This window comes from Myxine glutinosa, chromosome 14, assembly GCF_964187855.1.
Source record: "Myxine glutinosa chromosome 14, kmMyxGlut1.1, whole genome shotgun sequence".
In the NCBI taxonomy this organism is placed as follows: domain Eukaryota; kingdom Metazoa; phylum Chordata; class Myxini; order Myxiniformes; family Myxinidae; genus Myxine; species Myxine glutinosa.
The window spans coordinates 49,024,130-49,052,099 of NC_136274.1; the positions used below are offsets into that span (position 1 = coordinate 49,024,130).

The 27,970-nt window shown below is 43.9% G+C and overlaps 1 protein-coding gene across 1 annotated transcript in view; it reads left to right on the top strand.

Moving 5' to 3' along the window:
• The window catches only part of LOC137439250 (polycystin family receptor for egg jelly-like), a 252,807-nt gene that overhangs the window by 187,239 nt on the left and 37,598 nt on the right, over window positions 1–27,970 (top strand). The window contains exons 15-20 of the mRNA XM_078767971.1: window positions 12,168–12,328; window positions 13,377–13,523; window positions 16,664–17,117; window positions 17,238–17,334; window positions 18,823–19,070; window positions 25,348–25,519. Of these exons, the coding sequence (XP_078624097.1) occupies window positions 12,168–12,328; window positions 13,377–13,523; window positions 16,664–17,117; window positions 17,238–17,334; window positions 18,823–19,070; window positions 25,348–25,519 (1,279 nt within the window). The remainder of the gene's footprint in view (window positions 1–12,167; window positions 12,329–13,376; window positions 13,524–16,663; window positions 17,118–17,237; window positions 17,335–18,822; window positions 19,071–25,347; window positions 25,520–27,970) is intronic.

Here is a 27,970-nt window from a genome sequence, read left to right on the forward strand (position 1 = left end):
TCATCTCCATATACAAGTTGGCGCACGATATGAAGCCGGAAGACCATAATCCGGCTGCGGATATCAATAAGACCTTGGCCACCTTCAGTGAGTGGTAAGTATGCCACGGGGGGGTTGGAGCCAGTGTTTCCCGCTCCAGAAAAAGGCGACAATGCTCTTTTGCAGTGTAATAAGAAGGCTCCCGGGCGGTTGTAGGCATATCATCTTATGCCATAGCATAGAGGCGACAAGATTGTTAATGACGAGAGTTCTTCCGCGGTACGAAAGTTGAAAAAGAAGTCCTTTCCAGCGGGCCAGTTTTGCCATTACCTTGTCCGGTAATCCCACCCAGTTCTGCTGCTCAAAGGTGTTGTCTCCGAGGAAAATACCGAGGTATTTAATGCCACTTTTCTGCCAGTTCACTCCTCCTGGTAGGACAATTGGCGGGCAATCTCCAGGTCCTATCCAAAGGGCTTCACTCTTCTTCCAGTTTACCTGGCCTGAACAAGCCTGACAATATGTTTTTAGTGCCTGAGCCACCGCAGTGACGTCAGCACTATTTTTTATATAAATACAGACATCATCTGCATAGGCAGAGACTTTTAGCGGTGTGGTAAGAATTGATCCAGTGAAGCCAGAAATGTGCGTACGTAATTGGAGCAGAAGAGGTTCGATGGCAAGAGAGTATAAAAGTCCAGATAGCGGGCAACCTTGCCGTACTCCCCGTTGTACAGCAATGGGGCTACACAATACTTGATTAATTTTAAGAACACTGGATATATTACAATACAAAAGTTTAACGTACGAGATAAAAATAGGTCCAAACCCAAAATTCTCTAAAACTCTAAAAAGGTACATGTGGTCAATACAGTCAAAGGCTTTTCCTTGGTCAATAAAAACAGACCAACATTCATATTAAAATTGTTACAAAACCGAATGGTATCACGGATAAGAAAGATATTATTAAAAATAGTACGTCCAGGAATACAAAAGGATTGATGTTCTCCTATTAGTACATTCATAAAAGGTTTCATTCGATTAGACAAGGCTTTGGCTAAAATTTTATAATCCGTACATTAAACAGAAATAGGACGCCAGTTCTCTATAAGTTGAGTGTCCGCTTTCTTAGGAATTAAGGTGGTGACTGCTCTCCGGCAACTCCACGGCAGTTGTCCATCCTCTAAACATTCATTCAATACCCGCAGTAGGTGAGGTCCAATGGCGTCCCAAAAAAACTGGAAAAATTCACTAGTCAGCCCATCCAGTCCAGGGGCTTTATCAGGTTCCAAGGCCTTCAAGGCAGCGGTGAGCTCAGGTAACCTAAGAGGATCCTCCAACTGCTGCTTCTGATCCTCCGCCAATGTTGGAAGGTTAGAAACAAGTTCCGATATTGCATCCTGGTTAATGTCATGCCGCATAAACCGTTGTTTAAAATGTTTCCGGGCACATTCCCTGATTCTGCCATCTTCATAAAGGAGTTCCCCATCATGGAGCAAGCGTGTAATCATTGACGAAGAGGCCCCCCTTTTAAGGCTGAAGAAGAATTTGGTTGGAGCATCAAGGTCGTGTATGTACCTCATCTTCAGGCGCAATAAAGCATTTTGTGCTCGCCTTTCGGATATGGAATTCAGTAAAGCCGTTTTTCCATGGATTTGTTGCCTCATTCCCTGGTAGCTCACAATTGCAGTTCCCTGAAGCTGTTCCTGTAATTCCAGGATTTCATCTTCAAGTAAGGTTGTGGTTTTTCTTTCCTCTTGAACACCATACGCACGATATTGTTGGCAGAACAGTCTGATGTGCGTTTTGGCATTATCCCACCATTGTCTGAGGTTTGAGAAATTCCCTTGGGAGGCAACCAGAATATTCCAAATTTCCGGAAAAATGTCCTTAAAGGTACTATCATCAAGTAAGTTGTTATTAAATTTCCAAAAAGCACTCTTGTGTTTCGGGCAGGGGGCAGAAATTTTGAGAAATGTTGCGCTGTGGTCCGAGAATCCTGATGGGCAAATTTTGGATGACAGAACGAGGCGTTCAAGTGGAGGATTAATATAAAACTTGTCCAAGCGAGCAAGTACAATATTACCCTGAATGCATCGACACCATGTGTATTGCCTGATTGATGGGTGCTGTACCCACCATATATCTGTCAAATTCATTTGTTTTAAAAATTTGGTGAGAGGGATTGTGGAGGCAGGATGGGGCCCTGCACTGTTCCTGTCTAGTTGGGGTTGGAGGGTGCAGTTAAAATCTCCACCAATACAAACATGATTGTCTTGGTTTTTTAGGGCGTTTTGGCTGTCGAGGGACGTTAGGTGTGTCCCAAGGGCATTAAAAAAAACTCGCCGAGCTACAGGCGTACTTGGGGCATAGATATTAAAAATAGTATAGAATTTTCCACAGTAGTGGAATTCTAGGGATGCTAGGGATCCCTTGTGTATTTCGTCGAATTTAAGCGATGAAGGCGAAAAGGAGGGGCTAAGAATTATTGCGACACCGCCTTTGCGGGAGTCACCGTTACTAAAGAAGGACAGGCCGGGGAAGAGCCTACACCACTCTGCGACACAGCAGTCGTTGGCATGGGTCTCTTGTAAGAGGGCAATGTCAACTTTCTTCTGTAATAAAAAATCCCTTACTTGAACTTTACGGACAGAGCTACATCCTCCGTTAATATTCAAACTACAAATGGAAAAACTCATTACAGCTATAAGGAGGAGTGACCACCACTCAATTTTTTGATAGCAGTTCATTCTTAGCTTTTTGCAACCACTTCTTTAAACGGTGACGTTGGGAGGAATTGAAATTAAAAACGTGGGGCCGTTTTACCATCAGTCTAGCGGAATGTATAAAATCAGGTAGCTCCGGAAAAAAGGTTTCTATAACAACATTCCTTTTTCGGAATGTGTCCTTAAGAAACCTTTTTATCTCGGAGGGAGGGATTGGAGGGATTTCTTCTTCCTTAAGGCCACCACATTCACTAATAGTCCTTGAGCCAGACCAAAAGTAATGCTCCGGCGGGGGGAGTAATTCTCATTGTGATTTTCCATTAGACCAATGTCTCAAGTGTCAGAAAAGGTGTGATGGACATCTGAGAACGGTAGCTTAGTGCCCGGATGGACGCCATCTTTGAAACCACCCAGCTCGAAAATGCCCATTTGGTGGGGTACATTGTTGCACGTGTATCTGGACTTCTATACTAGCTATCGATGTGCGGTTGACGACTAAATATACGTCCGATGTGTACCGTCTAAATAAAAAATAATATGAAGCATTTTGTTTTAGATTAATTATTATAAAAATCAATTATCGAAAAAAAATCATATATTTTTCAATATTTTATTATTAGACTTGTACTTTTTTTAGTGAAACAACACTGGTATGATTTTCCAAATTATGCATTGTGCTACACCGTTTATCTGTCTATAAAAATAACTCAAAAACTAAAACATATCATCCACCACAAGTTTACAACAAATAAATGTAAAGAGGCATAAAATGACTTAGGCCGCCGCTGGCATTATCTATTCTGACGATAACGCAAGTTAGGAATGTCGTACGGAGAGGATTTTAACACCATACGATATCTAATAAGCAGGCGGAAATTGTTACATAGGAAATCTGCACTTTGGTGGCCATCTTGGATTTCAAAATGGCCGCCAATTATATTAATTATTCATTACTAGAGTTTGGAAAGACGTATGGAGCTGATTTTAACACCATACGATGTATATTCCTAATAAGCAAGCGGAGGTATCATTGAACATGTCATGTTTTAGTCAAATAACACCGGTATGATCTTCCAAATTATACATTTTGCTAAACCGTTTATCTGTCTATAAAGATTTTCAGGCAATTTGGCCTGCATTATAATAGAGAACAACATATGCTATACAATATACAGTGCACACAAAGTTAATCATCAGAGTCGCCATCAGAGTCATTGGCATCCTGAGCCACGATAGCATCATCCTGCACCATGTTGGAGCATCCCTGCAGCTTACACACAACAGTGCACTTCAACCCATTCAGTATGCAGGAGCAATCTGACGGTCGACACGTCCTTCTGCATGTGCATGAGATGAGATTCAAGACGACATCTGGAGCTGGTTGACCCGCCATCCATCGGATTGTGAGCGAACCGCCATCATCGAGTTCCCAACCATGTCCTGCTGATGGTGTTGGGACGTCTGGTAGGTTTTCAAGGCTGCGTCGCCAGATAGCCGCCTGATAGTTGGCCCTAAGCGTATGCTGCATCAAGGAGTCTTCACAAGGCGGCAATTGTCCAGATTCGATCTGGCCCTTCTTTGCACAGAACATGTGATAACGGAGCGAATTAACACCGACGATCTTCGTGTTCTTGGCGTACAGCTGACACGTGAAGGCCTGAATGCTATTGAAGACGTCTGTTGGTACATTCCACGAAGATCCCAGATCTGTGAATGCTTGAAGATACAGTTCATTCGCTTGCACAAGCTTCAAAGCCTTTATCTTTCCTTGGCTAGCCAGAGCACTCACAGTGTCACACCCGCTCTATGCATGAAGCCCTGGCAATGCACTGCAAACTCCAGACCCCAATACCGCAGCCAACTTTCCAACGTCGATCATTCTGACTCGAACCTTTGTTCCTCGTCTGATGAAGAGCTGACTATCGATGGTTCTGCTGAGATGAAGACTGATGATCAGAACGTCGGTGTCATCTGCCACTAAGATGATCGTCTTGTAGTGGGTAGCGGCGTGCTTTGCGTGGAGAAACATACGCGTGTCTGCTTCCTCGTGGCTACATTCGAGTGCTTGCACCAACTTCCACCTATCGCGGGTCAGTACCAGACATTTTTCACCACAGGTGACATACAGTGTTCTGTTGCCTAGCTTTTCGTGATTTGTTTCATGTTTCCACGACTCCGCCAGAAACACAACCAGTTTCTCCTTTGTCTGGCTGCAAGCAAGGAGACGCCGCCAGTTCATGATTTTGTGTGCGGGTCTGATCTCGCTGAAACTGATGCCTTCATTTGAACCGCGGTTCACACGCTCAGCTGCTTTGATGGATTCTTCTGTGTATGTGTCAAAGACAACATCGATGCGCTCACTGCCTTGACCAGCGTGAAGCGCTGCAGCAAGGATGCGGTCAGATAGTTCTTCGAACGTGTCGTTCTCGCCATGCATCTTTTGTATGAGAGCCATCGCATCAATTATTGTTGCACTTCGCTTGTCAACGTTCTCGGCTGGTTCCACAAGACCTTCCATGTGTTTCGCAAGTGCAGCTTTGTTCGTTTTTTTCATTGACCCATCAACGTTTGCCAAAGACCATGGTAACGGCCCTAGTGGGTGACAAAGGACAAGTTGCATGTCGAGGTTCCTTGTCTTGGCGATGAGTATCATGGTGGCAAACAGTTGTCTGTCAGCTCTCAGGACGATCTCCTTGTTTGTGCCCTTCACAACTTTCTGCTTGATCTTACCAAAGGTCTTCAAGTTTAGCTTGTTCAATGTGTCATGAAAGCCTGTTCCCTCTTCAAGACGTTTCTGGAAGCTTTGATACGCCGCTTCCCCCTTTTGCAGGGTGTTGAGTAGGTCATTAGAAACGTCCTCCCTCGCAGCCGCTCCGGTAGATATACTGAGAAGACATGACGGATCATCGGCGAATGGATTGGTCCAGTCATTTTCCAGTAGATCACAGATAGCTGTGACGCCAGACTCATCACGTTTGATGCGAGAAGTAGACAAGTCAGGGTGCTTGGCGTGAGATGTGTCGCTGCCATTCACAAGGATAGTTTCTCGTAGTTGCCTCAGTGCAGTAGCCCGATTTTCTGCAGTTAGATAGTATCGTGACACAGCCCCTTGTCGAAGACTAAAACCTCGTGTTCCTCCAGCTGTTTGCGTATCTTTGTTTACTGTTTCTTCTGTTGTCTGATCAACAGCGATTCTGGCAAATGGATTCCCTGGTCTAAGCTGTACGGAGAAGTAGCCTTGATTGAAATGCCTGTACAACTCGGGGCATGTTTCGTGGAGTTGCGTCATCTGTGCATAGTACACTGGTAGATATCTAGCATAGTTCACCTTGTTCATTGCGAAACACCAAGGGATCACTCTTCTGACACAAGCCAAGTGAAGCATCCAGTCGCCTTCTCTATCCGCACGAATCAACCCCAGCAGGGTCTCTACCATATCAATATACATCATCCAGAAGCGAGCCAGGTCTCCATGTTTGGTTCGCAGAAAATGTAGGTATTTCGCGAACATGTCAAAGCTCTGTACACATGAATAATCATCGAGAGCAGCAGCGAGAGTCTCGTGGCAAACATCCTCCTTGATGCTGCGAATTTTGAGGTCAGTGCTTCGAATCTGGGGTTCCTTGTCAGGATGATTGCTTTCTATCCACACCTGGAAGCCCTTCCAAATGATGCGCATTAGTGCCTCGTACATCAACTTGTGGAGTCGCACAGCACGGTTGTATTGCTTGCCTTCCAGAACCCTGTTGATGGAACCTTCAGCGATTACTCCTGACTCAACAGCTACATCCCGAAGGCCTGCATCTCCAAACATTTTCCCAATGCTCGACATGAAGTTACAGATGGTATGGAAGTTCCCCATCATGAGCACGATTCTTCCATATCGATCGACATCTTTCCATGCTATTTCGGTCGCCTTAGCAAATAGTGCCTGGTCTAGCACCACCGGTATACGCTCAAGCTGAAGTGATGACATGATGTTCAGAGCTTCTCTGAGGATTTCTTGCACTGTTGCCATATCTGTGGCAGGCGCGTTTATAGTCGGCAGGTAGCCAACTACATCTTCCGTCACCTGAACACGATCTCTAGTCATGATGTTGAAACCAGTCCACGAACTGATTGTCTGGTCGCATGGTTCCAGCATGCGAGTCATAATCCATACGTGATTTCGGCACTGCGCAAGGGATGTTGCGCCTGCAAGAGTGTCAGAAAGATCTGCAGGCTTGATTGCAGGTGGGCCCTCTCGTTTCCCACCGCTGTATATTGGAACTAAATCGCTGGATGACGGGATAGATCGCTTCTTATCTGCTTTGGATACTGCCGATGGAGGTTGGGGCGGCAAACACGACTGCGACTTCGGTTGGACGATGATACCGTTGACGCGATGCGATGTTCCGCCACCACTCAGCGATTCCTCTAGCCTGTCGATGTTATCGAATGCTAATACAGTCGGGACCGAAGGGTGCACATGTGACGGAAGTGGTACTGTATCTTTCTCCACACTTGCTAATTTGTCTATGCATAGCGCTGTCTCGATTTCTTCCAGAACTGTGTACGAACATCCGTGCCCGAGTCGATTCAATATTCTGATGACCTCTGTATTACCGGTGAGCGTTTTCATGACCCACGGAAGTAGGACATGCTTCGATGTTCTGATGGTACCCCGGTGTACAGCATTGATGATATCTTGAGCCATCGACCATACCAGTGTGTCGGCACGCGCAGAGCTACCCCCACTCCCGCAAATCAAAGTATGCAGAAATACACGAAGAGAATCTGGTATCTTCACGTAATCTGAAGTGAGTTCTGCTGGCTGAGGCGGCCAACGTTCATTGTAATGAGCATCTTTGATCTGGTGTCGCAGTGAAGTAGCTGCACGCACAATGTTACTTTCACCGTCCGTTCGTTCAAATGCTTTCACTTCTGCTTTCAGGTTTACGCACTCTGCAGCAATCTCTCGCTTTGTCAGATTATCGGGCATCAAGTATACACGGTGTTTCACATTGAAGAAGATGAGCGATTCTCCAAACTCTCTTTGTAATGTGCGCTGCAGATTCTTCTTGATGGAGTCACGAACATCAACTGAAAATGTATCTGAAGACAGGATATCTGTTGCAACATCAACTATTGGAACAATCCTCGGGTTCAAGAACAAGTCAGTGCGAATGAAATTGAATATACATCGTATCATTTCTTTTTTCTCGATATTATCTTCAATGTCAGTTTCTACTTGAGGTTTTTGGGGCCGTGTGTAGTTTCTATAGCAGGAGAAGTGGTAGTGAGCCTCAGCTGCAACCATATCTCGTGTAGTCAATGCCAAAACTCTCTCATCATTGCGAGCTGTCGCAGCATCTCTTATTGTCTTATCTGCTCGAAGTTCAACAGCCAAGACAACTGTTTCACGGGTACGACTGCCTTTTATGAATTTTGAAGCACGCTGGCAAAAAATGCATTTATCATCGTAGACCGTTGAAGTTGATCCTGTCTCTTCCCGTGATGATCGCCGTCGCACCGCATCGCCAGTATCAACTGAAGAACTTCTAGCTGCATTGGTCAAAGTAGCTAGGTGGTTTTTGTGAGTGAAGTCTGATCTACAAGCCCTATGGTATAATATTGGAATATTAGGAAGTTCAACTGCGCCTTCTTGGACTAGCTTTAGAACTGGATAAAAGTTTCTAACTGCGGCTGCGTCACACAATGTCTTCCAAGAACTGTTGCCCGCTGCCTTGCTTAGTTCAGAGAGTGGCGACTTCTTGCTGCACAGGATGCACGTTCCGGACTCAGGTTCAATCTTCGCCCGTTTCGCCTCGACACCGGCCATCTCAGCTGAAAGAACAAAAAGACTGACGTTAGATTACTCCGATATCCGAAAAGCTCGCCAGCTTACATAGACATACTCATCCAAGTCAGTGAACATGTTAGATGGCGCCACAATACAACTCTATAATAGAGTTGTATGTGGCGCCATCTAACATGTTCACTTTTAGTTCTTAAGCCACCCACCCCCCCCCCCCCCTCAGAAATTAATCAGGTCACCGCAACAAATCTCAGACTGAGATATAGAATATAGAATATAGATATAGAATAGACTGACGTCACTTTCGGCACTGGGTTCTGTGGGTTGATTATCGGCGGGAAATTCCAACTGACATAGTTTCGGTTTGTGGAAAGTGCATGCCTTTTCATATATTTTTTGTGTACACTCGTGGTGGATGATATGTTTTAGTTTTTGAGTTATTTTTATAGACAGATAAACGGTGTAGCACAATGCATAACTTGGAAAATCATACCAGTGTTGTTTCACTAAAAAAAGTACAAGTCTAAAAATAAAATATTGAAAAATATATGATTTTTTTTCGATAATTGATTTTTATAATAATTAATCTAAAACAAAATGCTTCATATTATTTTTTATTTAGACGGTACACATCGGACGTATATTTAGTCGTCAACCGCACATCGATAGCTAGTATAGAAGTCCAGATACACGTGCAACAATGTACCCCACCAAATGGGCATTTTCGAGCTGGGTGGTTTCAAAGATGGCGTCCATCCGGGCACTAAGCTACCGTTCTCAGATGTCCATCACACCTTTTCTGACACTTGAGACATTGGTCTAATGGAAAATCATAATGAGAATTACTCCCCCCCCCGGAGCATTCACTTCAAAAAATGGCCGGTTGGCTCAAGGACTATAACAGAGTCATCTATATCAGATGGCTCAGATGGTGTGTCACACTGGTTTTCATCATTTATCTCCTCACCGTCATCACATCCCTCCACGTTATCGGATGGGGCATAGTCCATAGAGGGAAGGGACGGGGAGGGAGAGAAATGAGCCATCTTCAGGGGAGGGGGGGGGGGGGGGGAGGGGGGGGGGGGGGTACTAATTTTTGCGGTTCAAACATATCAGTTTCTAGGTCAGTAGACAAGGGCGAGGATTCATCCACATCTATGTCCTCCAATACCGAGAAACGATTTTCTGTGACGAGGGACAAATCTAGGCCAGAGAGGAGGGGCTGTCGGTTTTCAGTTGTAGGTTTTTTAAAGAGATGACCGTTTTCATCTGTTGTTTGCAGATGTCTTTTTCCTTTTGGGCAGACTAACTGAAACTCGTCCTGGTTAGTGGGAAGAGATTGCAAGGGTTTGGACTTTGGGGGGAGGGGAGGGGGAGGGAGGACGTGATCATCGGGAGGGGATTCCCATCGGCTACCACGGCGAGAGAGGTAGGATCAGTTATAGCAGGCAACAAGCTGTGATTGGACGATGTCGCCTGGGGGGTGAGATCTATCGTTAACAGGAGATGGCTGCAATTAGATCCTTCAGTAGAGGGAGGGGCCCCTGTTTCAAGGGGAGGGGAAGGGGGTACGGCGGGGGGGTTTGGATTGGTGGTAAGAGGGCTTGGGTCGGTGGTGGACAGATTGGGATCAGTGGTGGTAAGGCTTGGGTCGATGGTGGGAAGGTTCGGGTCGGTGGTGGGAGGGCTTGGTTCGGCGGCGGGAAGGCTTGGTTCGGTGGTGGGAAGGTTTGGTTCGGTGGTGGAAGGGTTGGGTCGGTGGTGGGAAGGCTTGGGTCGGTGGTGGGAAGGTTCGGGTCGGTGGTGGGAGGGCTTGGTTCGGCGGCGGGAAGGCTTGGTTCGGTGGTGGGAAGGTTTGGTTCGGTGGTGGGAAGGCTTGGGTTGGTGGTGGGAAGGCTTGGGTCGGTGGTGGAAGGGTTTGGATCGGTGGTGGGAAGGTGGGGGGGTTGCTTATTCCCGGTTCGGAGGGGAGGTTGCACTTGTGGAGAATTCTCATTTCGGGGGCAGTCATGCTTAACATGCCCAAATTGTCCGCAGCCAAAACATTTTAGAACGTTGGTGGACACGTACACTGTATATTCGTTCTGTTGATGTTTTAATTTTATTATAAGGTTTAAATCCTTCTGGGAATTTTTTAAAATCATAAACACTTGCCGCCGGAATGAAACCACGTGCCTTAAATCGTTGTTTCGTGACCCGAAGGGAATCATGGAGATACGAGACACGATGGTACCGTATCGGGACAATTCTTTAATTAGTACATCGTCGGATACAAATGGGGGGCAATTTGATATCACGACTTTTATCGCTGGGCTATCTAGTGGGGAAATCATTACAAATAAATCTGGATCGATTGTCAAACCCTGTTCGACAATTTGTGGGACACAATCCACGTCGGACAAAAAAATAACGATCCGCTTGTTCATCCGCGAAGCGGCAACAACCTTGTCGATCCCGACAACACGACCGGTTGCGAGGACAACGTCCTCGACACTAACCTCACGTTCCGGAGGTACACAAAAGAACCCGTGCTTACGGGTCAGGCTCTGAAAGGCCGTAATTCGAGATAGTGCAGCTGCCATGCTGGAACAGCTGCACTTACAACCCCTCCCCAACTCGGGGAGGGTGAATATATAATACAATCTTCCCTACCCGAACTCCGGGAATGGGAAGCAATCAGACCTCTCCGATTTCCCTAACTTCGGAAAAGGGAGGCAACAAAACAAACTGAAGGAAAGATAAACGTAAGGAAAAAAAGGAAATAGAGATTTAAGATGAAGGAGCAAACACCGATCGGGCGACGCCCAAAAATGGCGAACCCTTACCAGCGATCACCCTGTGCTCTCCGGCTCTCTCTCCCGTCTCAACGTATATGGGAATCACCAGGAAGACTCCACGAACAGGCACAAGGACACAGAGGGGGGAAAACGGGGGGGGGGGGGTGGGGGGGAATGGAGCAACAACACAGAGCACTCACAGGCCTCCACAAGCAGACGCCATGACAGTACAACCAGCATACAAACGGCCAGCAGGTGGCGACAGAGAGAGAGAGAGTAATCTTGTCAGAACTCGGCACTACCCCTAATTGATTGTGTCTTACACCCTAGCTCCCTCATAGAAATCTCTTACTGGGCCAAAGGTCTATTTCCCTTTTGTCAGTACAGATGGCTGTGAGCATTATGTGGTGGTGTCCTTGTCCCAAGATCAAGCGACATTCTTTTGTCTATCAATCCAGACTTTATGACTTTTTGTATCATTTCATTCTATACTGTTCCTTTAGCCTACATGTGTAACCTTAGTTTTAAAAAAAGGAATACAAGTCCTTAATCCTAAGAGTTATAAGTACTAATTACCTCCATTCATATGATTTAATATCGAGCTTAAATGCATGTAAAGTTTTATACTCATTGTTTAAAAGCAGCAAGCACTATTTCCTGTTTATTTAATAGCAGCTCTCGAGCATTGTCACACCAGCCGGTCAAGGTGCCTGGCATTTCCCGTTCCAAGCACAGCAAGCGACTGGCTTTGTAAAATATAACCGTTTGTGGCTTTTCCAGCAATTTAGTTTTTTAATTCGACTACTGTTCAATTAGAGCTTTGAAATTAATTCATTTTAAATTGCCTCCACAATATGAATGACTTATTATTTACTGTGGCCTATTCCATAGGGTTTTGACCGTGGAAGCGTGCGGGCCTTCATCCTGCCTGTCCCTCGTTACCCTGGAAAACCTCAGTCCATCCAGCTCTGGCATGACAGTTCGGGCTGCGGCACCAAGCGCAGCTGGCTTCTCAATGAGATCCAGATGCATGACCTGCAGACAAAAGAAACGTGAGTGTTCCATCATTATCCGTCAGGGACGTGCAATCAATAGTAAAAAAAAAAGAAGCACATTACACTTTGACGACACTCTAAAATCAGTGGTTCTCAAACTTTTTTGGACTACCGCCCCCTTCTGCCCTCTTGGACCGGCCCAATGCCCCCTTGTCCTATCGTTCGTGGTCGGACACCCATAATTTATGTAGATAGAAAGCAAAAATAACAGAAGCCAAATATTTTCTGAATAATATTTTACTTTACTTTTTATTTTATTTTGCACGACCTACAATGTTTCAGTAGAACAAGTCCAGGTGAGGCAAACTGGGAATCTGTTATCGCAGGCCCAAATACCGTTAGTATGAAGGGTGGGCCCATATCTCCACGAATCTTCTCAAGGTGATTGCAATAAACGAGCAGCTCTTCATCAGAAACAGCAGTTTTCTTTGCCAACTGGGGAAAGTGGTACATATCTCTGCGGCCGAGGGTTTCCCTGTGCAGAGTCGCCTTGGTTACGAACGCGCCGATCACTTTCTTTGCTTTAATCAGCATCATATGGTCACCCTGGAGTTGTTTGTTGACATCATTCAGTATACTGAATATGTCCATGAGGTAAGCCACATCATGCTCAATCGCACTCACTTTCTCCGATAGCTCCGTATCAATTCTCGACCACTGTTGAGAAGCGGGCATGGAAACGGGTCAAACCTAATACCTACACGACATCAGCAAATATGTGATCATAAAAACCATGCGGAGGGGGGAAGAATGTGGTCGTCGATTGGATGGCCAATTTGCCGAATGGCGCCGGGTAACCTGTTCAGAATGCAGGAAGCCCAATGAGCGCTCCAAATCGCCGCTGCTCCTCTAAATCGCAAGTGCCCCCCAAATCATTGCCAGCGCCCCCCTACAGCCCGTAGACTCTGGAGCGCCCCCCTGAAAGTTCCCAGCACCCACTGGGGGGCGGTAGGGACCACTTTGAGAACCTATACTCTAAATGTTAATGCTAAAAACAGGAAGTTAAGAAGTGCATAACTTGGTTCATATCTTTCTTCCTGTTTAGCTTTTGCTTCATCTTCAACACATGGTTGGGATTTGAACACAACAGAGTCTCAGTAAAAAGGAAAATCGCTGATGGAACTGTCTTGCTGTCTTATAAAAGGTTGCTGTCGGATGCTACAAAGTCAAACTTTTCTGAAAGTCACATGTGGTAAGCTTCTAGAAGTTTCTCAGGGATTAAAAAAAAAATCACCTGATTGTGTTTACATTTCTGAATCTGAATGGTTGAGTTGTTTTATCTGCTCTTGCGAATTGATCTTCGTGTTCACCTTTTATTGTGTCTGCATTTTTTCTTCGTGACGTAAACGCCGCTTAAATATCATGTCTTTTCTACCGTGACTTCAACTTAGTTGTCAATCCACAATGACTAAAAAAATAATTCCTGGGAAGGAACATCAACCAGCTAGAATGCGCACTAATGTTTGGCATTGTTACCTCTGCCACCGAAGGTGGATGGAGGTTATGTTTTCAACCTTATCTGTCTATTTGTCTGTGTTTGTGAACAAGATATCTCAAAAAGTTGTGGACGGATTTTTTGACGAAATTTGGCAGAGAGGTAGCGTATGTGGCAAGGATGGAATGATTCGATTTTGGTGAAGATCTGGATTCGGATCCGGCTGGTGGAGCTTTAAGTGATTCTTCACCATTGGGAGATAAGGCCAAAAACGACATATAGCAGGATATCTAAAAGAGTTATGGACGGATTTGGACAAAACTTGGTGGACACGTTGTGTATGTGACAAGGACTAATCGATTCCATTTTGGTGAAGATCTGAATATAGATTCGGATAGGAGAGTTATTTAACTTCAGGTGATTCTTCACCATTGAGTGATAGGGCTAAAACCGATACATAGCAGAATATCTCATAAAGTTCTGGAAGGATTTGGACGAAAATTGGTGGACCGGTTGGGTGTGTGACAAGAACAAGCCCATTACATTTTGGTTCAGGTCCGAATCCAAATTCTATCATTGGGATACAAAACAAACTGTTCAGCCTGCCGGAGGTATGCGCTCTACCGTGCGCCGCCGCTCTAGTCTTGGGTGTGTCATGGTTTGTTGGAAGACATTGGAGATGGTATGGTCAAGTAGGATTGTTTAGAGGTAGCCCATTTTCGGTTTAGAGTGTCTCATCTCGGTTCGCTTTATCGGTCCGACTATAAAGTCTCGGATTGGGGCTTCGCAGGCATGACGTCAAATCAAAAATTGTACCGTGTCTCAGGTGGTTATAATAGTTGGGCTTGCGGAACTGGTTTTAATAGCATCTCACTTTTAAGAAAGCAAATAGACAGATTATGTAGGGAACGATTTAAAAACTTAGCAAAGGGAAATGTTGGGGAAGCTCGCAGACACATTACGGTGGGGAAGACTCACGATTAGCTTCTCCATATCATCTCCTAAACAAACTGCGGCACATGCTATATCCTTTTCACACAGAAACCGCACATGTGAAACGATGATGACTGAAGATTTGGCAGGCCTCGACAAAATTCATCGTGCGGATTCTCACTCCGGAACAGAAGGAACATCGTCTCGCAGTGTTTCAGGAACTCATTGATTGTGCAGGGCATGATGAAAACTTCCTGCCCAGCGTCATTGCAGGTGGCGAGACTTTGGTTTATGGCTACAACCCCGAGACTAAGCATCAGCCATCTCAGTGGAAGACGCCATCACCACCTCGACCAAAGAAAGCAAAACAGACGCGCTGAAACGTGAAGATGATGTTGATTGTGTTTTTTGACAGTGAAGGTGTTGTACACCATGTGTTGATTCCACAACTTCAGCCTGTGAATTGGTGGTATTATTTGGACTTTCTGAAATGCACAAGAGATGCAGTTCGACGGAAGCACCCTTGAAATTGGAGTCAGGTTTGTGGATATTACATCACGACAATGCGCCGGCACAATTAGCACTCTCCACACGAAAAATTTGGCCAAGCACAACATTCCACTGGTTCCCCACCCACCATATTCACCAGATTTGGAAACAAATTACTTTTTTCAGCTCTACCGACGAAAAGGCAAGATGATTCAAGATTGTGCCAACCATCATTCAAAATGCGACCAGAGAATTGAACGCCATCACAAAAGAAGAGTACCAGAGATGCTTCAAAAAAATGGTAGGGCCGCTGGAATCATTGAATTCAATCAGGAGGAGACTCCGTTGAAGTGGACACATTCGATTAACTGTGTTCTCCTTTAGTTTTGTAAGAATAAATTTGGTTCCACAGTCTTTTGATCAGACCTTGTATATAGTAACAGACTCGCTCTCCCTAACGGCTGACACCAGACCATTGGAGATGTATCGCCTGAATGGAGGTGGATGCACTTGCGTTCATAATCTACCACGGTGCTGATTTTTTAATAATGCAAACAGGTTTGATTGATTATTAATGGGGATGGGGACACAGGAAGTAAAATCAATAACAAAAGACAGACATAACCGGCTGGTGTGCTTAACTGGCTGTAGCAGTTCTCGGTTATCTTATCACTTAGAAACATTATTCTTCACACAGCAGACTCAGACGGGAAACACAAGACAAAGGGAGAATAGACAAAAGTGTGAGTGTGTTTGGGTCTTTCCTGAAGCGCCAAAAGCAAGAGATACAGGCATGCTCGTGGGATCTTTTTCTGATCTACCCTCGCCCCTGGCTGTAGGCTGTGGGCTGTGCGAGTCCCGGCTGTGAATCCGGAAGGAGAGAAGAGCTTAGATGCTCCCAGGTTTTCTGGTGTCGTTCTGGTACTCACTCGATCTGCTCTCCCCTCTCGTGTGGTTCTTGTACTGACTCTAATAGTGACTGGTCCGAGGCGTGACCATTGCCTTATATAACCAGCATTCCCACCCCGCTGCTGGGTGGCTCTTGCACATGCGCTGTTGGTGTTCCGGCTGTGGTAGATTGCACATGTGAATTTGCCATTGCTGTAAAACCCGTGTCCGGGACTCCTTAGTAGCATACATGAATTCACCATTGAAGTGTATTTTATGAATAAAAGTACAACGGGTACAATTTTTAAACATTAAACATGAATGGGAAATTGGAGAAAGATACAGACACAAGGATAAAGGGTGACAGGGAATCTAACTATACACGTGAATTAGGGTTTATGAACCCTTAGGCTAACACTCATTAAGATATAACTATTGCATAATTATCTTCTCATTACCCCAAAGTCAATTCCATAACAATATACGAGTATATATCCTGTATAATTGTCACAATGTCAACATCAGTGTTTCTGCCTGCAATAGCAACAACTAATGTGAATGTTTCTGTATGTTACCATTGCTCGCAGGTCCTCTGTATTCTTTCAGTACAAAAAGAGTGATTTCACAAGGTTGCAGCGCCTTGGCTGCTGCACCACCCTCATTTTCCTAATGATGATCACCAATGCAATGTGGTTCGAATCTGATACACAGAGACCCGGGGTCATAAAGATCGGGCCATTCACTCCAGGAGAAATCTTCATTATGATTGCCAGTGCACTCATGGAGATCCCCATCAGCCTGATACTGATCCAGATCTTCCACAGGCAAAGGCCCAAGAATGTTCGACCACGACGTGGAGATGGCACCCTGCCGTACTGGATGATATACATTGCTTGGGCCATCATTGCAGTTGTTATACTTCTCTCGGGGTTCTTTATCATACTCTACAGCATGGAATGGGGAGCTCAAAAAGCAAACCGCTGGCTTCTACGCTTCTTCATTTCCTTCTTCCTATCCTTGCTTCTTATTCAGCCTGTAAAGGTATGAGAACAGATTGTTGAAGTTTCGTGGGTACCATAATAACGGTTTGCATTTTGGCTGTGGAGACTTTTCCTTTTGACGTTATCTTCGCCTCAGTAATTTCTTTCCATCTCCATGCAGGTTGTCATATTCTCTCTACTCCGTACTTTGAAGGGAAAGGCAGAGAGAAATCACAAAGATTATATGGAAACCTACATTGCCCATTACTATTCACAGGGTAATGCGACAATGACAAAATAATTTACCTTTGTTATTTTCACAGTTGTCCATTGTTACTTGCAAAATCGAAGATTTTTCAAGTATATTGATCGGTCAACTTTGTTATTCTGTCTGTCTGTTTGTCAATCGCTTCCAGGTCACACTTCTAAACTGATCATCATGACACTTTACAAAGCTGTAGAGGTAGTCACAACTGAGAAGCCTATTGATTTTGAAGTCAAAGGTCAACTCAAAGTCAAACTTCTAAAATCATCAATTTTAATCTGAAAAACCGTCAATTTTCATCCGATTGACTTGAAAATTAAATAGCGATTGCACAGTGGCTCACTGAATTGGGAGACCAACTATTTGAAGGTCAAAAGGTCAACTCAAGGTCAAACTTGTAAAATCATAAATTTTCATTGGAAAAAAATCATCAAGTTTCATCCCATTAACTTGAAGATTAAACAGCAGTTACAGTGTATCGCTGATTTGGGAAACCAACTATTTTAAGGTCAAAAGGTAAAAGGTCAATTCAAGGTCAAATTTCTAAATTCATCAATTTTCATCTAAAAAAATCATCAGGTTTCATCCCATTAACTTGAAGATTAAACAGCAGTTACAGTGTATCGCTGATTTGGGAAACCAACTATTTAAGGTCAAAGGTCAACTCAAGGTCAAACTTCTAAAATCATCAATTTTCATCTGAAAACCGTCAATTTTCATCCAATTGACTTGAAAATTAAATAGCAATTCCACGATGCCTCACTGAATTGGGAAACCAACTATTTTTGAGGTTAAAAAGGTCAAAGGTCAATTCGAGGTCAAACTTCTAAAATAATCACTTTTTATCTGAAAAACCATAAATTTTCATTCTATTAACTGGAAAATTAAACAGCAGTTACATAGTGTATCACTGATTTGGGAAGCCAAATATTTAAGGTCAAAAGGTCAAAGGTCAACTCAAGGTGAAACTTCTAAAGTCATCAATTTTCATCTGAAAATCATCAATTTCCACCCTATTAACTTTAAAATTAAACAGCAATTCATAGTGTATTGCTGATTTGGGAAACCAATTATTTAAGGGCAAAATGTCAAAGGTAAACTCAAAGTCAAACTTCTAAAATTATCAATTTTCTTCTGCAATATCGTCAATTTTCATTTGATTAAATCTCAAAATCAAAGAGCAATTGCATATTGCATCACTGAATTGGGAAACCAACTATTTTTGAGGTCAAAGGTCAACTCAAAGTCAAACTTCGAAAATCATTAAATTTTCATCTGAAAAATAATCAATTTTCATCCGATTGATCCGAGCTATGATCAAGATCGTCAATTGTAATCTTAATTTAATGGACAATTTGATGTGTCCATTGCAACCTTTTTTTTGGTGGGATGGGTGGATTTTGCCAGTATCGCGCTCCGCTGTCTTTCCGCTTTCCGATGTCTTTCTTGTTATTTTGTTGTCTTAATACTGTGTATGTACAACTGCTGTATATACTTGCAGGAATAACAAAACCTGCTGAAAGCATTTCGGCATCAGAAAGGCAACCAGTGAGCATTCCAGTGATAAACATGGAACAAATGAAGAGAGTAACGGGACAAGAGAAGAGGAAAAAACAGATGCGGCAAGACCTTTTTGTATACTTGCCTTACATGTTCACACTGTTGCTTCTTGCGTACAGGCAAAACGATGGAAATGCTTTTCATATACACACAGCAATGGAAAGAAAATACGCTTTGGATTTTGAGGAGGTGAGATTTTTGTCTTGTTCAACTGAATCTTTTCCTTTACACACCGTGCCCCCAGGGAATGATGCAACCAGCAGCCATAAGTTGCATATGAAACACCATAAATACTTAGTACGTCTGACCTGAAAAGGTCAGTAAAGTTTCAGGTTACGAAGTAACCAAATTTTTAAAGACTTAGTGTCTGTTCTCATTTAGAGTGAAAAAGGACAGATAACCTATCTTTTACTATAGTAATTCTTTATAAGTTTACCGTTGATTATTTTGTATCAAAATCATCATCTTACGAAAATATGCAATTTGGTGTCTGTCTGTCTGACTGCGTTACACTTGGTCGTTACACTATGCAATCTCAACCAAACTTGACAGGAGGACTAAGGGTCACACAAAGAAGGTTGTAGTGACTTGATTTGGACCCGCCCCTCATCTCCCCCCCCCCCCCCACCCCCCCTTGAAGGGGGGTTACGCCTTGTGCGAAATCCGTGTTGAGGTGTATATCAGTATTAAGATAGCTTTATCATGGCGTTTTTTCAAAGCTGCTTCTAATAACAAGTAATAACAACACTACAGACAGGACGTAAAACCTCAAAAGGCCCTTATATAAAATTCTTGAGGCATTTCTTGTTAAAAGTTGGTAACCAGTGTTTTTAACATAATTTGGGTATGCTGAATCCGAATCCGGTTGTTACCAAGCTGGCAAATGCTTTATAGTGGCTCAAAATCGCAATTCAAAATGGCCGCCAAAATCGCACATATTTGATGTGTCAAATTTTGTTATTTCATGCTTTAGGTTAAAACTATGTTAGCAGAGTAGGTATTTGGTCTTTTGAAAACACTTTCAGCATGGATAATTCAAACTAAGTTGATACCAAGCAAATACAAGCTGCTGGCACCCCGCCAGAGGACAAAATCCAAGATGGCCACAGTAAAATTTGAAAAATGCATATATTTGGTTTCCCACTAGCCACAGATATGTTATTGGTGTCTGAATGTAGTACTTAAGGTTTAGAGTTAAAACAACTCATTAATCACAATACTGACTATTTCTACAAAAGCAAACATTGGATGATACCTGGAGTCGTGGTAGTTATACTGCCTCATTCATGTTATTGCTTTTCATAAGTTCTCTTTCAGATTATTGGAATCATTTTATGCTGGACGACAATCCGTGGTCTTAGTTAAGGTATTTAACATACTTAATCAGCGCAATGGCATTAGGTAAGATATACATGCTAACATATTGTTACAGACGTGGCTTAGATGTTATTTACCGAGCGGTTTTGGTATGACCACGTCTGCACAAGTTACCCGATTATACCCGAACGTTGACTAATCGCGCTGCGCTAGGTCAATAAAGGAAAAGGACACCCGGCTGGGATTAAAATGACACGACACCCAGGGTTCAGTTCTCAAGACCTCCGGAGGAGATTATATTCGTTCGGAAGGTCAGATTACAGGGACGAGAGGTACAACATAGAAAGACAAGCACTTAGACACAATCTTATATTATTCCCAACAGACGACAGATAAACGGGACAAAGCTGACTCACACGGGGATTGATGGAAAGGACAGGCGGGTGGCGATGGCTCCAGGTGCACCTGGGCTCAGGGCAGAATCGACCCGGTCCGGTCCAGAGATGCGGGAGGTCGCAGCGCTCGGATGGCGTCTTGTCTGCTCAAGCTGGGGGCGCATCTGACGTCACGTCCGCTACGTGGCCGCGTATATCCGGCGGGGAGTGACACGCCCTCGGCTCGTTAGCTCCGCCTCGTGGAATCGGCACGTTGCTTCTCATTGGGTGCGTGCGGGGGGGTTACCGGCTCCGCCCTTGACGAGGAGCTGACAAGGAGCCCCTTCGTGGTAACCCCGTGGAGCGCATGGTCCGGAGCGTCGTTGTTGTTGTAATTGTTGTTGTAGTTGTAATTGTAGTTGTAGTTGTTGTTGTTGTTGTTATTGTAGTTGTAGTTGTTGTTGTTGTTGTTGTAATTGTAGTTGTAGTTGTTGTTGTTGTTATTGTAGTTGTAGTTGTTGTTGTTGTTGTTGTTTGGGGAAGAAGATGGAAGGAGGTATGGGAAAGGTCCTAAACTCACTACTGGTGCCATATAATCACATTCTGGTGCAACGAAGAGTCATAATTAATGGAAACGAGTCCTTAACTGACATAGACTAAGAATAACTAGCAAGATGTCCGAAAGTTGTCTACGTGTGATGCGGTGGACCTGGGCACGACATTTAATGGGGGAAAAAGGGGAAGGTCGGCTCTACTGATTGTTGTTTACAGACAATGGGACTAGGGAATGGGGGATTGGGGATAGTTGGGGAGTATTGGGGAAATAGGGGAATATTTACAAGCGGATATGGAGGCCAAATTCCATATTCGCAACAATATTGTTGTCTAAGCTACAGTTTAAATGTGTACACTCGGAGCGGCTTATTTAAGACTTAATTATAAGTATAGTATTATAACCTGTATATTTGAGAACATGCTTATTGGGTACGAGTGTTAACCATGGCTTATCTCTTTTCAGAAAAATGGACCCGGTGCTTAGTCTCAAGAGGCGATCTTCATCACCATCCCTGAGTCTCTGTATCATTTGTCAGAAGGACGACAAGGATGTGCACCAGGCTGGGAAGCAGGGTTTGCTGACACTCCGAGATGCTGTAACCGCACAAAGTAAACTCCGAGATGATAGCAACAGAGATGTTATTGATAGACTCGAAGTTGTGCTTCAGTCAACAGATGCAGAGTCAGTTGTGTGGCATAGACATTGCTACGCACAATTTACTGACAAGGGAAAAATTCAGCGGTTGCACCAGCATCAGAAAACATCAGGATGTAGTATGGACACAGATGGAGAACAAGCATCGAGCAGCAAAGAAACATGCATCTCTTCCAGATCAACACATATACTGCGAGGATCTGTCCTGGGTACTGACTGGGACAAATGCTTATTCTGTCAAACTGTGCATATAAAGCATAGACTTGTATCTGTAACAACACAGAAAATGAGTGCGCAGATAATCGAGGCGGCACAGTTTGATAAAGTGTTACGTATTCGAGTTGCATGTGTCAACGATCTGATTGCGTCAGAAGGCAAATACCACCTTCAATGCTATGTGAACTTTACGAGGTCCACACAAGCTATTCAAAGCATTAGTCACAGAACTGATCTAGCCATGGCGTGGCTATGTTCAGAGCTGCAAGTCTCAGCTCAAAAAGGACATGTATTGGAACTACATGATGTTTTCAATCGGTACTGCTGCCTGACCAAGGATGCAAACATTGAGATTCCACCATCGTTTCTCAGCCGCAGGGCTTCTTTCACAGAAAAGCTAAAACATCATTTGACGGAGATCTACGAGTTCATCCCTATGCTAGATAGGGCACCCTCGGGAAACAAAACGCTTCTCGTTCCCACAAAATATCACCATATTCCCATTTCACAGATGGAAGATCAAGACAACGACGAACTATTCACGCCAGTCCATCAACCTGGAGATGACATTTTCCTTTCATTAGTCCACGTAGCCCTTAAGATTAGAGGAGACCTCGTGTCACAGCCAGGCCACAAAGGATTCAACGTCAGTGAAGATGATGCAGCTGCATGTATACCAGATTCCCTATATATGTTCCTTCGCCTTCTGTTTGAAGGCCAGTCAGCTCTTGATGGTGACACTGATGAAAATGACGACGAAGTACTTGAGGCAAAAGTTCTGTCAAACATCCTAAACATTGCACAAGATATTGTATTTGCAGTCAGCCATGGGAAAAAGTGGACCCCAAAGCACATTGGACTTGGAAGTACATTGCACCAGGCAACGAGGTCCAAACATCTGGTGCAACTGTTTAATAGTGCAGGTCATGACCTCAGCTATGATTCCATCCTACAAGTGGACAATGCTCTGGCAGAGCATACCATCCAGAACATGGATACTGAAAATGGTGCAGTCATTCCCCCTAATTTGACACCGGGAAAATTTGTACATTTTTCCGCAGATAACATTGACATCAATGATTCATCGATGGATGGAAAGAACACGTTCCATGCCACTCAGATGGCTGTGTGGCAACGAGGTCCTGCTCCAGACTTCAACTTCCATGATCTTGTACCATCGAAGCATAAATCACTTTCAGTGCCAGATGCCATGAATAACATAATAGAAGCCAATGTCAGGGAAACACAACGTACACCAGCGTTTACTGCAGAAATCCAGCTAGAATGGTACACCGAAGCTGAACATGAAAACGCATCAGCGCAACTGGCGCGAGCTACAGATATGTCTTTCTTCATGAAACGGCAAAATGAAAATCCACAGTTGGGATGGACGCAACACAATCAGTTTTACAGCACGACGGATCCAGAAATGACAACGATTGGATACTTACCAATTATATTCAAGCCCCGGCGCATGAGCTTGACACTTACTACGGTCATAAAACGCTGCATGCACATCAGCTCAAAGCTAGGTCAAAAGTATGTAGTACTCACGGTGGACCAAGCATTGTATTGCAAATTACTGGAGTTGAAATCTGCGATACCGGAGTTCAAGGAAGTTCTCATCCCTCGCCTTGGTGGTCTTCATATCTCCTTGAACTTTCTCAAAGCTATTGGCCAGCACATGCAGTCGTCGGGGTTAGCAGATATCTGGTCCGAGAGTGGAATTATGGGACCGTCCACCACAGAACACTGTATGGCAGGCAAGTCATATTCTAGAGGAATGCGAGCTCACAAACTAACATTGCAGGCACTTTGGCAAGTGCTTCTACCACAACTTACAAGCTACCTTGAGGAGCATGACGAGCAGCTGAAAAATGAACTGGACAATGCGTCAGATTCGATTGATGATCTTACCGCAATCATTGGATTTTGATTGGATTTTGTCCTCTGGCGGGGTGCCAGCAGCTTGTATTTGCTTGGTATCATCTTAGTTTGAATTATCCATGCTGAAAGTGTTTTCAAAAGACCAAATACCTACTCTGCTAACATAGTTTTAACCTAAAGCATGAAATAACAAAATTTGACACATCAAATATGTGCGATTTTGGCGGCCATTTTGAATTGCGATTTTGAGCCACTATAAAGCATTTGCCAGCTTGGTAACAACCGGATTCGGATTCAGCATACCCAAATTATGTTAAAACACTTGTTACCAACTTTTAACAAGAAATGCCTCAAGGAGTTACAAATGCTGACTTTTCCTCCTGTCTAACTATTGATAATAGCATATTATTAATGTTATTACAAAACAATATTAATACAAATAATATTCCCCTCCCAAAGTGATGTCTTCCTTGGAGAAGCGCTGTGTTGACGTGTATACATACATACAGTAACGTGAAAAAGTAAGTACACCCCATTTAAAGTTTTGACTTTTTCAACATACAGACTTGGCATTTAATATGGAATATATTTTTTTTCTTGACTTGGGTTTCCTTTCTGAACTCAGAATATCAATCTGGTGAGTTTCTTTTACGCTCCGTGATTTCTTTGTTAAAAGAACCATGTCACTGATTGTCTGTCGCAGCAAGAAGTCAATAACAGGATTATATCTTTCTAACAGGAAATAACAGGATACTTACTTTTTCCACATGTGAAATTTGCATTTATGTTTATTTAAATTATACAATGGACTACAAAATGTAAATGTTTCATGATATTTGTATATTATATCACCTTTATCTATCAATATTGTTGAAATGAAGATCAAATAGCTGTATGTTGAAATATGTAGAAAAAGTCAAAACTTTACATGGGGTGTACTTACTTTTTCACGTGACTGTAGCCTATAGTGCTGTTTCATGGGAGCACCCTCCCAGAAGTAAATAATATAATAAACCACAAACACGTGTGTTACCTCTTTAAACAGTCACTCCTGCTGTTTCATATAAAACTGAAAGGGAGGAAACTCGGGGTGTGTTCAGTTACTTAGCAGCGAGATAGCGCTTGCCAAGCCAGCTGTTCCTTATGAACGGTTTCAAATGGAATGTTTGCTCTAATGATTGAGCCACTTGGCGAGTGCTCTACAATGAACACACCACCGACGTTCTTGAAGCCCGATCCTATATATAATGTAATCTATATATCCCAGAGAGGGTAATAACATGACCCCTTCCTGCTGCTCCCTTAGGGAGTGGGTGCACTAGTCTACTTAAACTAAAGGTGGAATGTAAGGATGCAGCTCATCTCATAACCTAAAGGCCACACCCTAACATAGAAACTGAATCGCATTTAACATTATGTGATTATCGGTATTTTTCTAAAACTGCCATGTTTTGCATTTCAGATATCAGATTTTAACGGATACTGGAGTTGGATTCGGGACACGGTTGTGTCAAACATGTATCCAAAGGAACTTTATGCGCGATACAAAGTAAAGTCATCACAGAGAACCTTCATCAGCGACCTGCAGTCCCACAGGATTGGATCAATAAGGATTCGACAATTAAGATCGAAAGGTAATCACAACAAGGACTCAATAGTCTTATAAAAATTTCAAAAAGAAAAATCCACTGACATTATGGGGTATTATGTGTAGATCAGTGACAAAAAAAATCTCAATTCAATCAATTTTAAATTCAGGCGGTAACACAACAAAATGTGAAAAAGTTAATATATATATATACATATATATATATATACACACATATATATATATATATATATATATACATATATATATATATATATATATATATATAAATATATATATATATATATATATATATATATATATATATATATATATATATATATATATATATATATATAATTTCAGTTCTCCAGCCTATTGAGCGCACGTAAGGACGTCACCATCACGTATGTACGCTTTGCCTGTCATTAGGCTGCAGAACTGAAATTGTATTTAGATTGGTTACTCCCGGCCGCATCCAGGCGATTCCATATAATGAGTGGACACCAGAGAAAATGTGCCATGTGGCAGGCGGTGCTTATCACTCCCATTAAGGTACAGCGATAGCTGGATGTGATACCTTAATGGCGGTTCACCACTGATGGTATGAAATCACATAATAACTGATATATATATATATATCTCTGTTGGTTGTTGGTATATATATATATAAATATATATATATATATATATATATATATATATATATAATATATATATATATATATATATAATATATATATATATATATATAAGTTCAAAACACACCTAGTCACAAGTGTGCCGCACTGACCGGGTCCTCAGTCGAGGTCCTCAGCATCATCCCGTTTCGGCCCTTCAACCTCGATACGGTCAGCTAAGGTGGGCCAGCAAGGGCACATACACATTCACATGCAGCAACTGCACCTGGATGCGTACATACCCCCACCCCCAGCCAGTGCGAACAACAACAACAACACCTCTTTTATGGCCGAGGCCTTTTTTATTATAAAAAAAGGTAAAAAAAACACGCTCAAAAGACAATCAATAAACCCATCACCATCACCACCACACAAGAACCCAGAAAAATCAAAAACCAAGAAATCAAAAGCCAGGAAACCAGATATCAAACAATAAATAGGAACTCAAAGAGAGAAAGCAAACCAAAGGATCAAGAAAACGCAAGAAAACAAGGTTTCAAAGACCAAAATGAAAATCAAATAAAATTCAATAAACCATAAATCATAAAAACCAAAGTCCATCATCCCTATCCCAAACCCCCAAAACCCCTCTCCCCACCCCAGGCAGCAGACACCTAACTCTAACTAACCAAAGGGGAGGGAGAAAGGAAAGAAGACCCTATCCCCCCTCCCACCCCCCCAAAAACAACCAAAGAAGGGACACCTTAAAACAATAAGGGTCAAGGGCCTTTTTTCCTTTGCATACCGAAATCAACAACCGGCTGCTAACCGCAGCCGGGAACATGCAGCCACAAACACGTTGAGGGCTCGACCCACCGCTGGAAATAATAATGAAAGAAAATAAAATCAAACCAAGGCAAAATCAAGATCAAACAAAAGGAAACCCAACTGCCCCCACCCTCCCCAGGGCGCGCCCGGGAGGGCCCACCCGGGAAGATGCCCCACAAGGAAGGCCCTGGCTCCCTGAGCTGCCCACGAGGCATGAGTGTCCCAATGAGATTCACCGCCCAACAGGGCCCGCAAGCACACCTGCCGGAGCACCCCCAACCTTTCCAAGCCCGGGCGGCAAGCTCGGTCAGGGACTACGGCTGCACATGACTGTCGCCCGCACATTTGGAAGTAACCTCCCGCGGGACCCCCCCCCAACCTTTCCAAGCCCGGGCGGCAAGCTCGGTCAGGGACTACGGCTGCACATGACTGTCGCCCGCACATTTGGAAGTAACCTCCCGCGGGACCCCCCCCTTCACCACGGAAAAGCCCGGTCGTATTCTCCGCTCCAGGGAGGGCTTTACGACACCTGACGCATCGTTGTGGCCAGCGCCCCGCCCCGTCGCCCGCAGGCTGTCGCCAAGCCTGTACCTTTGGAGGCAGGATTGGGCCATGCCCCATATCTGCCCAGGATCCAACCACACCCTGGTATGGAAACCTCTGGTTCTTGCTCACCACAAGACGGTCTTGATTGTACAGACCGTTCTCCAGGCCTGCCGCCACTTGCGGCCAGCACTGGTTGTGGTAGGAGCCCGCTAAACGCAAAGACGTCCCGGCTGACCATCACCAGCCAAGGCACATAGCATTCGAGGAGGCCAGCCGCAAGCGACCAGACCCCCTCGGCGACAGGGCAGTCCCAAAGGACATGCCTGACGGTTTCGTCCCCTGTGCATCCGGGTCGGGGACACTGGACCGACACGTTCAGGTCCCTCTGGAACTGAAACACCCGGACCGGAAGACACTCATGGGCGGCTTGCCACGCGACGTCCTTCTGGACGTTGGCGAGACAGCGAGCCGAAACGTTCTCCCAAACCTTTCTTGCCGTACGT